The following is a 13,525-nucleotide window of genomic DNA, read 5'->3' on the forward strand; positions in this document are numbered from 1 at the left end:
AGAGTTTGGTGGAAAATATTTGATTTTTTTTTCTTTGTTCAACTATTGTTGTTTTGTTATTGTGTATGCGTTGTATTACTATTTGTCAAATGATTTGTTCAGGTTGTGAATACACACACACAAAGCGGCGCGATCGATCGTTGAGGAAGTACTCGCATGAGCTGGTGTTTACATGTGTTTAGAGAAAATAATCACACATATGTAAAAAGGATTAACTTTTCCAACAATTAATTAATAAATAAATAAACTTCAGTGGCTGACTGACCGGCTGACTGCCTGGCTCAAACACACACATGTCCTTAATGATTGGGAAATATTCAAATGCTAAATAATTAAATATTTGTTAAATGATCAGTTTGATCTCTCTTTCCTGTTTGCCGTTTTAGCAAAGGAAGCAATAAAATTTAAAATCAAAAAGTCATAAATTCATAAATATTTACAACAAGGTACTAAATGCTTGTTGTTTTAAATATTATATATTTTTATAGTTTCGCTAAAAGACAACAATATTTTTTACCTTCAGTTCAGTTGTCCTCCTGTTTATAGCTCTAGTTGTTGTTATTTATTATTGTTTTGTCTCAGCAAATTTCCTTTAAAAACATTTAAATGATTTTTTCCCATTTTTCTTGTGTTTGACCTTCTTTTCAATGTAGAAAAAAAATGAAGGCACCTAAATATGGAAGTAGAGCATAAAAAATAGAACATTTAGAGCATTGACTGCTGCTCTTTTTAAAGGACATTAAATGACCGCTAATAAAAAATGTAGGCCTCTAGTTTTATGGCCCTGCTTAAATTAGTTTATGACCGCGTCAATGACTGTGAGTGATCCTTAAAAGATCTCTGTTAAACATTTCACAGAATTTGCTTTAGTTTTTTGTTTTGTTCTTTTCTTTTTTTGGTATTCCAAATTTCAAAAAACTAGAATATTTTTTACAACAGCCGTCATAAAAATAATGTTGTGTTTAGCGGAAAATGTCCTTAACGCTCACATTTTTTATGCTCTACTATTCTAGTTTAGTTTTCTTTCTTTTCTTCTTGGGCAGCGGCAATTTTCCAGAAACTATAATAGCAGCAATAATTGTTCGCGTTTTCGTGAGAATTTTACAAAAAATATTCATATTTTTGAAGGAAGTAGTTTTTGTTTATATTTTTTGTCCCAAATTATATTAGTAGTTTAGTTTTTTTGTTCAAGGTTATATTGCTAACAAGTTTGGCTAGAGGCTGTTGTGACCTTTCTGGCCGGAATTCTGATTAATTTTTAGGTAAACCGGCTGCCGAAAACGACTTTTCGACTTAAAATTAAAAAAGTCAAAATTCGTTGATTTTTTGAGAAATTCTACTTAGTAAGTAATGCTGATGCTGATGACCTACTGTTTGGAAAATTGTTGTTGGAGTTTGTAGTTTTAAGTTATTATTTTAAATAAGGAAAAAGTAATGAAGAAATATATAAAATTTTATTTCAAATTGTGGTGACTTTTGAACTCGCAAACCCCGTGATTGGAGAAAATTTGGAACTTAAGTCAGCCAAATTAACTGTTTTGTTAACTAAAATAAACGATCAATAATTTGAGCTGAAAATATGTCTGCGCTATTGGGGAGCAGAAACAGACGCAAGCAACAGACTCAACAGAGCGAGATTGGCATTCGGGCGACTGAATTCAGTATGGAGGAACTCGCAAATATCCAGACGAACCATGCTCAAAATAGTCAAATTATGTGTAAAGTCTACTCTGTTGTACGGAACTGAAACCGGTTACATTCACGTAAAAATTACAGGTATTCATCAATAAGTGCCTCGAAATCATATGCAGTATATTCAGGCTTAACGCTATCAGCATCACGGATCTCTGGAACTTAAACAATGAAGAACCAATTATGAAACAAATCAAGCTGAGAAAATGGAGGTGGATCCGTTATACTATCAGGAAGATGCCCGTTAGTTTTACAAGGATGGCGCTACAGTGGAATCCTTAAGAATCCAAGAACTCCTGGATACGCACGATACTCCAAGAACTAAAACAATCCAATCATACTTGGAAAGGCGCGAAAACAACAGCTGGACACAGAGTAAAATGGAGATGTTTTGTGGAAGCCATATGCTCCCAAGAGGAACAATGGAGAACAAAAAAGGAGATAATAATTTGTACAGGAATTTGCATTAAATTTTTTCATGTTTCACTATAATTATGTTTTAACTTTTTCAACACAATGGACTCTCAATTTATTTATATATAAGTCCCCTTTTACACCACCGAAATTGATAGATAGAAAGACTTATGGGTTGATTATGGATGGCAACTGAACTTCAGTTGCGTTTTCAGAGGGAAACCACAAATTTCTGGTTTGCCAATTTGGCAACAGAAAACGATAGATGCCAGTTACCATCTGCAATACCATTTTGGAAACTGATAAGGCAACTTTAGTTCGGTTGTTATCCATAGTAGACCCAGTAGTTTGCAGGAGAAGGACGAAGATGTAGTGTTTAGTACATGACCATCTATAGTAGATATATTTTGTTTCTCATTTCTACTTTTTGCAATTTTCATCTTGTTGCTTCATATCTGTCTGTCAAATAATTTCAGTAATGTAAAAGCTTTTGGCAAGATCAAAAGAGAATTGAAAACATTGCTGTCTATCAATTTCTATACTGTAAGATGGGACTAAGATTAGGCTTAGCATTTTTACTTGCCTTAAATTCACTTTAGAATTGTCTTCTCAAACTATTCAGGTCCATTTTACACGATGAGGCCCATTTCTGGCTAACAAACAGTATTTGGGATCCAAGAGCATCCAAATTATCCCGAAAAAGTTACCTTTTTGTATGGACCGTCAACAGAGAGCGCTATATGATCGATTATATGGACCGTTATGTGATTTAAACAGGGAGATGCTGGATACCACACAGCTCATATTATAATGAACACTCTGCATCTCACTTGAAGATGATCTGAATTGGACACCCAAATCGTGCGATTTGACCCCGTTAGACTTTTTCTTGTTAAGTTTTCTTAAGTAAACTTCAGTGGCCATCAAAGCCAACATAACCCATGTCATCCGTCAAATTCAGCCTGATTTAGGTTCCAGAGTCATGGAAAATTGGACATTTCGGATGGGAACCATCCAGCAAAGCCGTGGGGGACAGTTGCACGATGTTATATTCCATACATAGGCCTTTCAAACGAATAAAAAATGTCGATTATATCTCATACACGCCCAGCTAGCATTTTCAATCGTTGAAGAGTCTACTGGAAATCTCATGAAGGGCGTTTTTTATAGTCGACGAGCGCATTTTTTAATCGCAGAAGATCCCTCGCACGGGAGGAACTGTTTCACGAGCTGATTTTTCTGTGAGATTTTCCAACAACACAGTAAAAGAGTATATGTTTTTGTTACTCTTCAGAACATCATCAGAAGATTCTTTCAAGAGTTGTAGATTAAACACAATCGCCGAAACCTTTAAAGCTAGCTGGGCGCTCTATTTCAACCCTTTACAATGAAAATCTGAAGATCCAAGAACAATTTTGTGGCGCTTTAGAATAAAACAAAACATATATGTATAGTATATTCGAGTTGTTTAAATTAATATTAGTATTTATTAGCAAGAAAGGGTAGGCGTGTCTACATAATATAACTTTTGTAAAGTTAATGATTTTGTACAGCAAACATTTTTAAAGAAAACCTTTTTCAATTATTTTTGTTCTTTAACAACAAAAACACAGGAAATTTCATTTAGTTTCACTTAATTTAAAAAGGCAACTTTATTAAACCTCCTTTATGAACAAATGTTGCAAAATAATCAAATTAAATTGTATCACAGAAATAAGTATGTCATTATAAAGTTAATTGTTTATTTTGCATTTTTTGTGTTTAACAGCTTTTCCTTTGTAGAACATCATAAATGTCCTTAAGCTATAACAAAATAATTGCAATATAAAATAAAATTATCCGACATCAAAAAAAAAAAGACATAAATATGTAAATAACTACTTTAATTTAAAAAGAATGTTGTTGACAGAGCATTACAAAAAGGATAAACGGCAAATGAGAGTGAGTGTATAAATCCTTGGAGCAATAACTTTTAACGGCAATGGCGACTTTGAAATGACATACATTAAGTGAAAAGACTGAAAAAACTTTAAAAAGAATATTGAAAATCCGAAAAAGTTATAAATATTTTATTGTGATTAAAACATGAGGTTATTTTGAATACTCCTTTATATTTCTACTAAAATATTGAATTTAATTTTTAAATTTGCTTAAGATTTAACCATTAAATGCATGATTTTTACTTTTATTTTTCTATAAAGTATCAAATATTTAGTTGATTTTTATTTATTATATTTCCTTTAGCTTTAGTTTGATTTAGAATTTCGTTAGCTGAAACTTTTCGTACTCCATTTCGTTTGAATTAGTATCAAGCTTATATTCGTCTAAAATTAAGTGGAACTGGAATTTAGACAATTGGCAGCAATATGCATTAAAGAGTTAATTTTGATTGAATTTATTTGAAATGAATAGTTGGAACATTTTATTTTTGTATGAAAAATATGGAAGAATTAATAAAAAGGAAGTGAAATTTATTGTTTTTGATGTTGCTGAAGATATATGTTACAAAAAAATATAACGTTAACATATATTTACAGTGTAATTGAAAATTATTTTAATGAAATATTTACGTGGTTTGGAAAATATCCATTATTATTCAGCAGTATCCAGAAGACAGCCTTTATAATAGTTCTAAGCAAGTTAATGCTGGCCAAAGAGACTATGACCCAGGATATGACCATGTTGGATAATAGAGGGGTCGTATGGGGACTTTGGAATCGGTTAGATGATCTGGAATATGCTGATCTCATCTCATCGTTATTCTGATAAGACCATCAAATGTCTCACAGAGTTTGCTAAGAACCCTGGTCTCAAGATAAACATTGGCAAAACATCTCTATTACTTTATGACTGCGAAACGTGGAAGGCTGCCCTCGCGATATGAATGCCCTGCAAGTTTTCACAAGCAAATGTCAAACAGCAGATTATGGCATCTATCGAACCCGTTACCTATAACCGTTGAAATACAAAGGCGAAAATGGAACTGGATAGGTCACACCATACGAAAGCCAAGCTCAGATATTGCTAGAACTGCTATTGAGTGGAATTCGCAAGGCAGCTGCAGAAGAGAACGTCCAGCTCATAAGTTGCGTAGACAAATTGAGATCGAAGCTTTTATTCAGACTGGCGTATTTTTTGCAGTATGGTCTTTTCTAAAGGATATTGGCAATGGGGTAGAGTTCGGTTTGAGTTATTATCCATACAAAGGAGACACTTTTTGGGCACACAATTCAACCAAAGCTTGATAATATTTCAACCAAATTCGATTGATGAAATTCATTGACAAATCGTGTGATTTTTTAAAAAAGTCTATAGTGAGCTGTTGACACCTCGAAAATGAGGATTTGTTTCAGCTTGAGATTGTGGAATTAAGAAGTTCGTGTCGTCAACAAGCTTGATAAATCTTACCCTTCCAACGGTATCGAAATACTAAATGTTCATTGGAGTAAGAGCTTTGATAAAACTATTTTTCATTCCATTCAAAGAAGTATTTTATGCAGAATGAAGAATAATCACACAAATGCCTGAACAGTCATAGTTCCTTCTATCGAAAGAGCCAAACACAAACTCGTTAGAAACTGTTAATGAATTAACCCAGACCTTGAATAAAAGTCTAGCTGAAATATTGGTCAACAACAAAGAACATTTTACGCTACTACATTAACCCCAAACCTTTTCCGTGCTTCAGCTATCGTCAAACATTTCCAAGGGAGATACCAAATGTTCATTGGAATAAGAGTAACAGTATTTTTGGATTCAATACAAATGAAGTCTTTCATGCACTTTAGCTGAATGACCTCACGAATCCCTCAACATTCACAGCTCATTAGAAAATGTTAATGAATTAATCCAGGAATACAAGTCAACCGGAAATGTTGGTCAACAATAAAGAATATTTTACAAGGAAAGAAATTCAAGCTCTTTCTTTTCCCCTGGAAAAGTTTGAAGAAAGAGCAATGAATTTTAATTTAAAAATATCTCATTCGGATTTCATTTGGATTTTAATTAAAAATCATCTTTTAGAGACCACAAAAATGAAGCAAAACCCTGCATCCATGGAAGAAGAATGCATTCACAAGGATAAACGTCAGTATTCTTGTGATATTCGTGACTAGGTTTTCCGCGGACAAGATCATTTACGTGACCACCAAAGAGAATGACCTTGGCTGTTCACTAAAAATCTGCTATCGTTACTTCCATCAAAGAGCCAATATCTTGAATCACAAAAATGACAACGTAGATCTGGAAGATGCCCAATCGTTTATATGTATATCTGGGTAGTGAAAATATTACAAATCGAATTAAGAAGGCAAATCAAGCATTTGGGACCAAGCTCCACCTCTTTTCATCTAACGTGCGTTCCGTCCTGTTGTATGACTGTGAATCCTGGAACACCACAGCTAACGACTTGCAATCCTTGCAGGTATTCATTAATCGCTCGTTATGAAAACTTTTCAAGATATTTTGGCAGAATGTTATCTCAAACAGTGACCTGTGGCAAAGAGCAGGTGAAACACCAATTCGTATCCAGATCATCAATCGTAAATGTAGTTGGATTGGTCATATTCTCAGCCGCACCAACGACAACGTAGCCAAGATGGCAATTGAATGGAACCTCCAAGGCAGTAGAAGAAGAGGCAGAACCGCTAACACCTAGAGGAGACAAATCGAGACTGAAACAAACTCAAATAAAAAGTCCGGAACAGAAGTGAAACTGATAGCACGGCATAGATCTCAATGGAAAAACTTTGTTGTGGCCATTTGTTTCACCTTGGAACCATTGAAATCAATATATTGAGGACATTTCTAGTTCTTCCTAATCATATGAAAAATAAATTTCACTTTAGCATTGTACTCTCTTTGGATATGGAAAGTTGCTACTTTTAGGCACTCGAAATCAGGGATTTGTTTCAGCAAATCGCCCTTTTGGAGATTTGGAAATATTTCTGCATGTTATCCCCTAAAACAAAAGAGGTAACTGTCATACAACTAGTCACGTAACTGGTTCATTGGGGATAAAGAACATTTCTTTAGCATGGCGTGCTTTTTGGATAGGAAACTCCAGGATTTGTTTCAGCCAGAGTTCTTAATTCCAGATGTCAACATCTGGGAGCTAATATTGCAAGTCTGTTTACTTGCAAAGATTCTGAAATTGCCTAAAGGGATTATGTTATTATGTATATTTTCCAGTTTTGTTTACAATTCAATAAATATCTCAACAAATCTAAAGTACCAACATTTTGCTGTACAGCAAAATAAAAATACTTGATAAACTTTTGCCATATAAAGTGTAAAGATAGAGTAAAAAAATATAAATTAATAAAAATACAAAGCAAAAAAAAGAAGATTAAAAGAAATGCGACATAACGAATCATTACACACCCATAAACCAAACAACAGCCAAGGAAAAATAAAAACAATTTATATATAGAGCCAATAAAAATCCCAACCACCACCATCAACACAACACAATACTAACAAATGACTCCCCATATTCACAAACAACAGCCACCATTATCAACAACCCATCCATCCATATAGCCACCCTCACCCGCCATTGGGAATTTGCTATTTGCCATAGAGACGTAGACATTTGTATGGGTTTTTTTTGGTGAGTGTAGAGATGGGTTTCTGTGTGTGTTCTATGATGAGTATGATGATGACAAACGTCAGCAAAAGTGGCAACACAACGGCAGCAGCCGTCAACCAGCAGCCTTTAACTGTTTCCGTTTAAGCTGCTGCCACTTCTGCTGTAGTTCGTTTTGGTTGCTCGAACTGCAGCTGGTTGGGGATGAATTTTGCTGGTGAATATTTCACTACTACTACTAAAACAGAAGAAACTACCACTGCCACTCCAGCACTACCACTAACACCACCATCATCAGTACTCTCATTGATACTAAAAATTCCCCTAGTAGATCCAACCATTTGTTAGTGTGTTTTTTGTTTTTGCTTTGGTGGCTGTTTTGCTTTATGAATAAACCAATCGTGTGAGTAAAAACAGTTAAAGTAGGCGTGTTTCCCAGCTATCACCATTGCTGGCTGTATAATGCCTGTACATTGGCAGCAAGAGTTTCCGATTTATCAATAGGACGGACGGACAGACAGACGGACAGACTTTGCTGGAGTGCTGCTGTTAAGAGGAGCTCCTCTTTTGTGTTGGTAGTAGTAGTCGATAATGTTGTTGTAGCTGTAATGCCTGGGATTCGCTGTAGATTTTGTTGTTTAATGTTGTTGTTGGATATAATGGGCCTACAAACAAAAAAAACCAGTTGTAGTTACAAAACCCAAAAAAACCAACTCACCCAGCAAGCTACAACTGCGAGAGCACAACGAGAAAACAACAACAAACAAGTAGTGATAATTTAACTCAAAGAGTCACTACTACTCTATTATCAGTAGCATAAACACACAGATACTCTCTTACACAGCCACACACAAATTGCACCCTCTCATACACACATCTATACAGTGTACACTCTGAAGGTGTTGTTGTGCTCCCTGTGTGCTACTTGTGCTTCTAGAGAGAGTAAAAAAAATTCAAGAGATTGAGTCTTATCGTTAGAACCGACTTCAAATCAGTCCACTACAACACTTTGAATCGTACACAACCAAAGACAAAAAGTGATGCGGTATTAAAACTGAAAATTTATTGAAATATTAAAAATTTAACCCAAAGAAAAACAAAGAGAGAAACTCAAAATCCACCAAAACGGAATTTACGTAAAATTATTACAAACAAATTTTAAGTGAAACAAAAAAACAGAACACCAAATACTAAGTGTTAAACAAAGAATTAAAAACTATTTTAACAAATTTAAACAACCAAATATTACAAATTTAAACCAAAACAAAATGTCTACAACATCAGCTTCACCCATCAGCAACATCACCGTAGATGATGAGCTAAATATCAGAGAACAAGGTAAGTTTTGCAAATTAGCGACGGCAATTTGTTCAAAAAAAAATAAATAAAAAATTAAACTGAGGATTATTAAGACTTCTAATTTAAAAGAAAACCTAAAGAATGTGTTATTAACCTTATTTAATTATTAATTTTAGATTTCTCCACGGATTATATCCACATTAAAGAGGAACGTGAAAGTAGTCTTTCACCTATTTTGACTCCACCTCATACGCCGACGGATGCTTCTACTATACGTAGAAACAGTAACAGTCTACCAACACAAAATTCCTTATATGAATTGGAACAATTACGCTCGGTTAATGCTCAAATACAACCAAGACCTTATGTTACGCTCATGGAACCTCATTTGCAGCAACAGCATGCTCATCACCAGCAACAGCAGCAACAACATCAACAGCATCAACACCGTTTGTGGCTGCAAATGCAACAACAACAGCAGCAGCAACAACAACAACATGCTATTCCATATCCCTCAGCTGCTGGCACTCAATTTCTACATGCTGCTGATCCCTTGGCCGCTCAACATCAGGCTTTACTCATGAATCAATGGATACGCAATGCCGCTCTTTATCAGCACCAACATCAGCACCATCAACATCATCAACACCATCATGCCCATGCCCAGGCTCACCAACATGCTTTGCATGCTATGCGCCCTTATCCCGCCGCTCTGCATGGTATGCACCCGGCGGCTGCAGCTGCCCGTTTGGGGGCCTGTGTCGGTATGCCACCCATGAAACTAAACGCTGGTGTTGCCACCACCGGCACCCGACCAAAGAAACAGTTCATTTGCAAATACTGCAATCGTCACTTTACCAAATCCTACAATCTGCTCATCCATGAACGCACCCACACCGATGAACGTCCCTACTCTTGTGATATTTGCGGCAAGGCTTTCCGTCGGCAAGATCATTTACGTGATCACCGTTACATACACTCCAAGGAGAAGCCTTTCAAGTGTGGCGACTGCGGCAAAGGCTTTTGCCAATCACGCACTTTGGCAGTGCACAAAATCACCCATTTGGAGGAGGGACCCCACAAGTGTCCCATCTGCCATCGCTCCTTCAATCAACGGGCCAATCTTAAGGCACATTTGCAAAGTCACAGCGAGGGACAATTGGCCGGCTCCACAGAAAATGTTAATGAATCAACCCAGGCATTGAATACAAGTCAACCTGAAATGTTGGTCCACAACAAAGAACAACAATACACACAACTATCCCAACAAGCCCAAATCTCTCCCGTGCTCGATCTATCCTCCTCAGCTTTGGCACCCATCAGCAAGCCCAAGAGAAGTCTGGGTTTCACCATTGATGAGATTATGAGCCGTTAAATACATGCAGACACCAACTACAACAAAGTAGCCATGGTTTTCAGTTATTTCCCAAATAAGATCGCCGGCCCCTAGGCACACATGACGAGGAAAATGTTGTTGCTGCAACAAAATGGCTTTACGCAAAGATTATCTATGATAACCAAGATGATGAAGCCAAAAATCAACGTCAACTAAGCTAGAGAGCGAGCTTTAAAGCATTTAAACGCTACCAAAGCAAAAAAAAAATGGACAGACAAACACCTTCACAACAAAACAAAAAAACGGGTCGTTTATTTCTCTACAACTTTATTTACATTTTATTTTACAAACAAAAAAAATATTCTGGTAAATTAAAATACTGAAGTGAAGAATTAAAGTGAAGGTCTCACTAAACAACTTCAACTCACGTAAAATAACACGCACTTCGTGTAAAAAACAAACTTAAACAAAAGGTTAACTGGCAAGCAACGTTTACTTAGCTGTTGGTTAACCCCTGCTACATGATTTTACTCACTCCAAAGAGGAATAAAGAAACAAATTATTCAACAACAAATTATTTATACTTTTATTTTATTTTACTCCGTAATAGTATTACTTATTTTTTATTATTGTTACAAAAGCTGCTACACTACACTACTACAGTTCATTTGCTAAGCTAAACTCTAAAAAACTGGTACAGTTCATTGTATGCTATAGTTTTGTATGCTTTGCAATAAACTCTCTGGTAGAGTTGGTGGTGGAATGGTGGAATGGCAGGCATAATATCGTATAAATGGCATAAATTAAAACGGTTTTTTCTGTATTTTTTTCTGTTAACTATAGTATAAAAAAAGTATTTATATTTATTTATATGCTTTATATAGCATGTTCTTCCAGTCATCGTTATCATTATTTATTGCTCCCTACAAAAAAAAAAAAAAAACAACAAACAAAAAAAATGTAGAAAAAACATGTATATCAAGAAACAAAAAACCAGAAAGCAGCACCTTGTTTTTTATTGTAAAAATATTTAAACAAAAAATAGTAATAAAATCCAAAAAATCAAAAAAAAATATTAAAATTTATACCAAAGCACACATTACCTTTGAAATATTTCTTATATACAATATTTAGTTAAATTAGTTATAGTAGTCATTATCTTATTACATATTATTATTTTAAATTATTTATATTGCCAACAAAATTTAATAAATCTAAAAATATTTTTATAAAAAAAATTAAAATTTATTCATGTACCTTTAATAGTTTGTAGTTTTAGATTTTAGAATATATATTTTTTTTAAATAAACACAAAGACTGTATTTTTTATGAGTTACAACACAAATTTATTTTTGTTTTATTTTTTTATTTAATTTAATACTTTGTAAAATGTATTATAATTTTTGTTATTATTTTTGTATTGTTTATTTTTGAATGTACTACTGTAAATGGTAATAAAGTTAATTGTTATTACTTACAATGATCTCAAATATTAGATAAATGTAGGAGTAAATGGTTGAATGTACTATGAATAAATTTAAATAAAAACATTTTAAAAAAATTTAAATATTTGTAGTTTTTTTTATAAATAATTAAGATACATTTTGAGGGAACAAAATATGGTATTTAAAAAATTAGTTTGGGCACAAATTCTTTTGGAATTATTCAATTTACTGATCGTGAAAATTTTCCCGGAAATATTTGTTTAGACATTTCTGTATTTACAGTATTATTTCAGCACAGATTCAATGTGATTTGCTATCAATCGAATGATTGGATTATATCCATTGATTTTTTAGTTGAGGTAGCCGAATTTATTGATAACACAGGTCAACAGCAAAAAAGACTTGACTAAACATTATATACATATGTAGTAGGGTATTCGAATTATTCGATTTTTCTCTTGTTCGAATAAAACCAATAATTCGAATAAGAGATTTTAACTTGTTCGAATAATTCGATCACACGTTTAAAATTAATCGAATTATTCGAATAATTTAAATTTTTTTTAAAAAAGTAAAGAATGAAGTTTTGATGTCGGTTTTTTAATATTTTATTGTTAACAATTCAAGTATTGATAATGTTAAAAAACATTCGAAAACAAAGTCCATCATTAAATTTTCAACATAAATATTCTGATCAGAATAACTCCCGAACAATCTACAAAACAATTGACTAGCAAACCCTTTAATTTCCGAGCTAAGCTATAACAAATTGTATCTACACAGAGAAAACAGATTCGTGATAGCAACCGAATTTGTTGCCAATCGAATGATTCGGTTGCACACATAGAATTTTTCAGTTCTAACAACAGAAAGTCAGTTAATAAAGAAGAATTTCAGTTGAGGAAACCTAACTTTAGTTATCCCTTACAAAATATTGTAGTCACAACTGTAAAATTCGGTCACTAAGATAGAATCATTCGATTGGCAACAAATTCGGTTGCTATCACGAATCTGTTTTCTCTGTGTAGTTGGACATGATCATGAATTCAAATACAATATAAACGTATTAAGAACTTTTTTATTTCGTTCATTAATTCGAGTTTTAAATTGTGTAACTAACTCTTTAGTAAATTAATTATTCACTTTATCTAAATTATTTATAACAAATTGTATTATACATCAAGCTCTATCAATGTTGCCGAATCTTTGCTTAATAAAGTGATCTTGGGGAATTACACAATAAAGGGAATCTGTGCAAAGTTTGATATTATTGTCAGTTAATGTGGCTAATTTGAAGTCAGGCAGTGCATGATTGACGCATTTACAAATACGCAAAAAGTTTATTACCATGTTAGACAAAGATGTTCAACTATGTTCAAAATCATGTATAAGACGAACTCCATGCTTTTCTTGCAACAAAACGTTACTTTGCAATATTTGTACTTACGTACGCTGTTAATAACTTCACTTATATACATATATTTTAAGATCATGGCTTTCATCTATTTCAATGTAATCATTATAAATGTCATCCTCAATATCACTTTCGACGACCGTTTCAAAATCACATTCTCCATCACATTCAACTTCACTTTAATCTAAGTTAAAATTTTGAGTCTTCTAATAATTTGCCAGCTAAATAACAAATATTTTATTCCGTATTTTTTTTATTTTCATTGGTTCAAGTCCTAAGTTAAACATTTTGAAAGATTTGTTTTTAGAATTGTAGAATTGTAACTGCTTGCAGTAATA

At 33.6% G+C, this 13,525-nt stretch overlaps 1 protein-coding gene across 1 annotated transcript; it reads left to right on the top strand.

Annotated features, from left to right (window-relative positions):
• The first annotated feature begins 8,597 nt into the window (after positions 1–8,597).
• odd (odd skipped) lies at positions 8,598–11,497 on the top strand. Its single transcript, XM_065500560.1, has 2 exons — positions 8,598–9,031; positions 9,169–11,497. Exons 1-2 carry the CDS (start codon positions 8,962–8,964, stop codon positions 10,365–10,367), a joined length of 1,269 nt encoding a protein of 422 aa, XP_065356632.1. The 5' UTR covers positions 8,598–8,961; the 3' UTR covers positions 10,368–11,497.
• Positions 11,498–13,525: the final 2,028 nt, after the last annotated feature.

This window comes from Calliphora vicina, chromosome 2 (assembly GCF_958450345.1).
Source record: "Calliphora vicina chromosome 2, idCalVici1.1, whole genome shotgun sequence".
NCBI classification, from domain to species: Eukaryota; Metazoa; Arthropoda; class Insecta; order Diptera; family Calliphoridae; genus Calliphora; species Calliphora vicina.

Coding starts and splice junctions, on each gene's coding strand:
- odd (XM_065500560.1), top strand. CDS start 8,962: ATGTCTACAACATCAGCTTCACCCATCAGCAACATCACCGTAGATGAT. Junction 9,032..9,168: donor GCTAAATATCAGAGAACAAG/GTAAGTTTTGCA, acceptor TATTAATTTTAG/ATTTCTCCACGGATTATATC.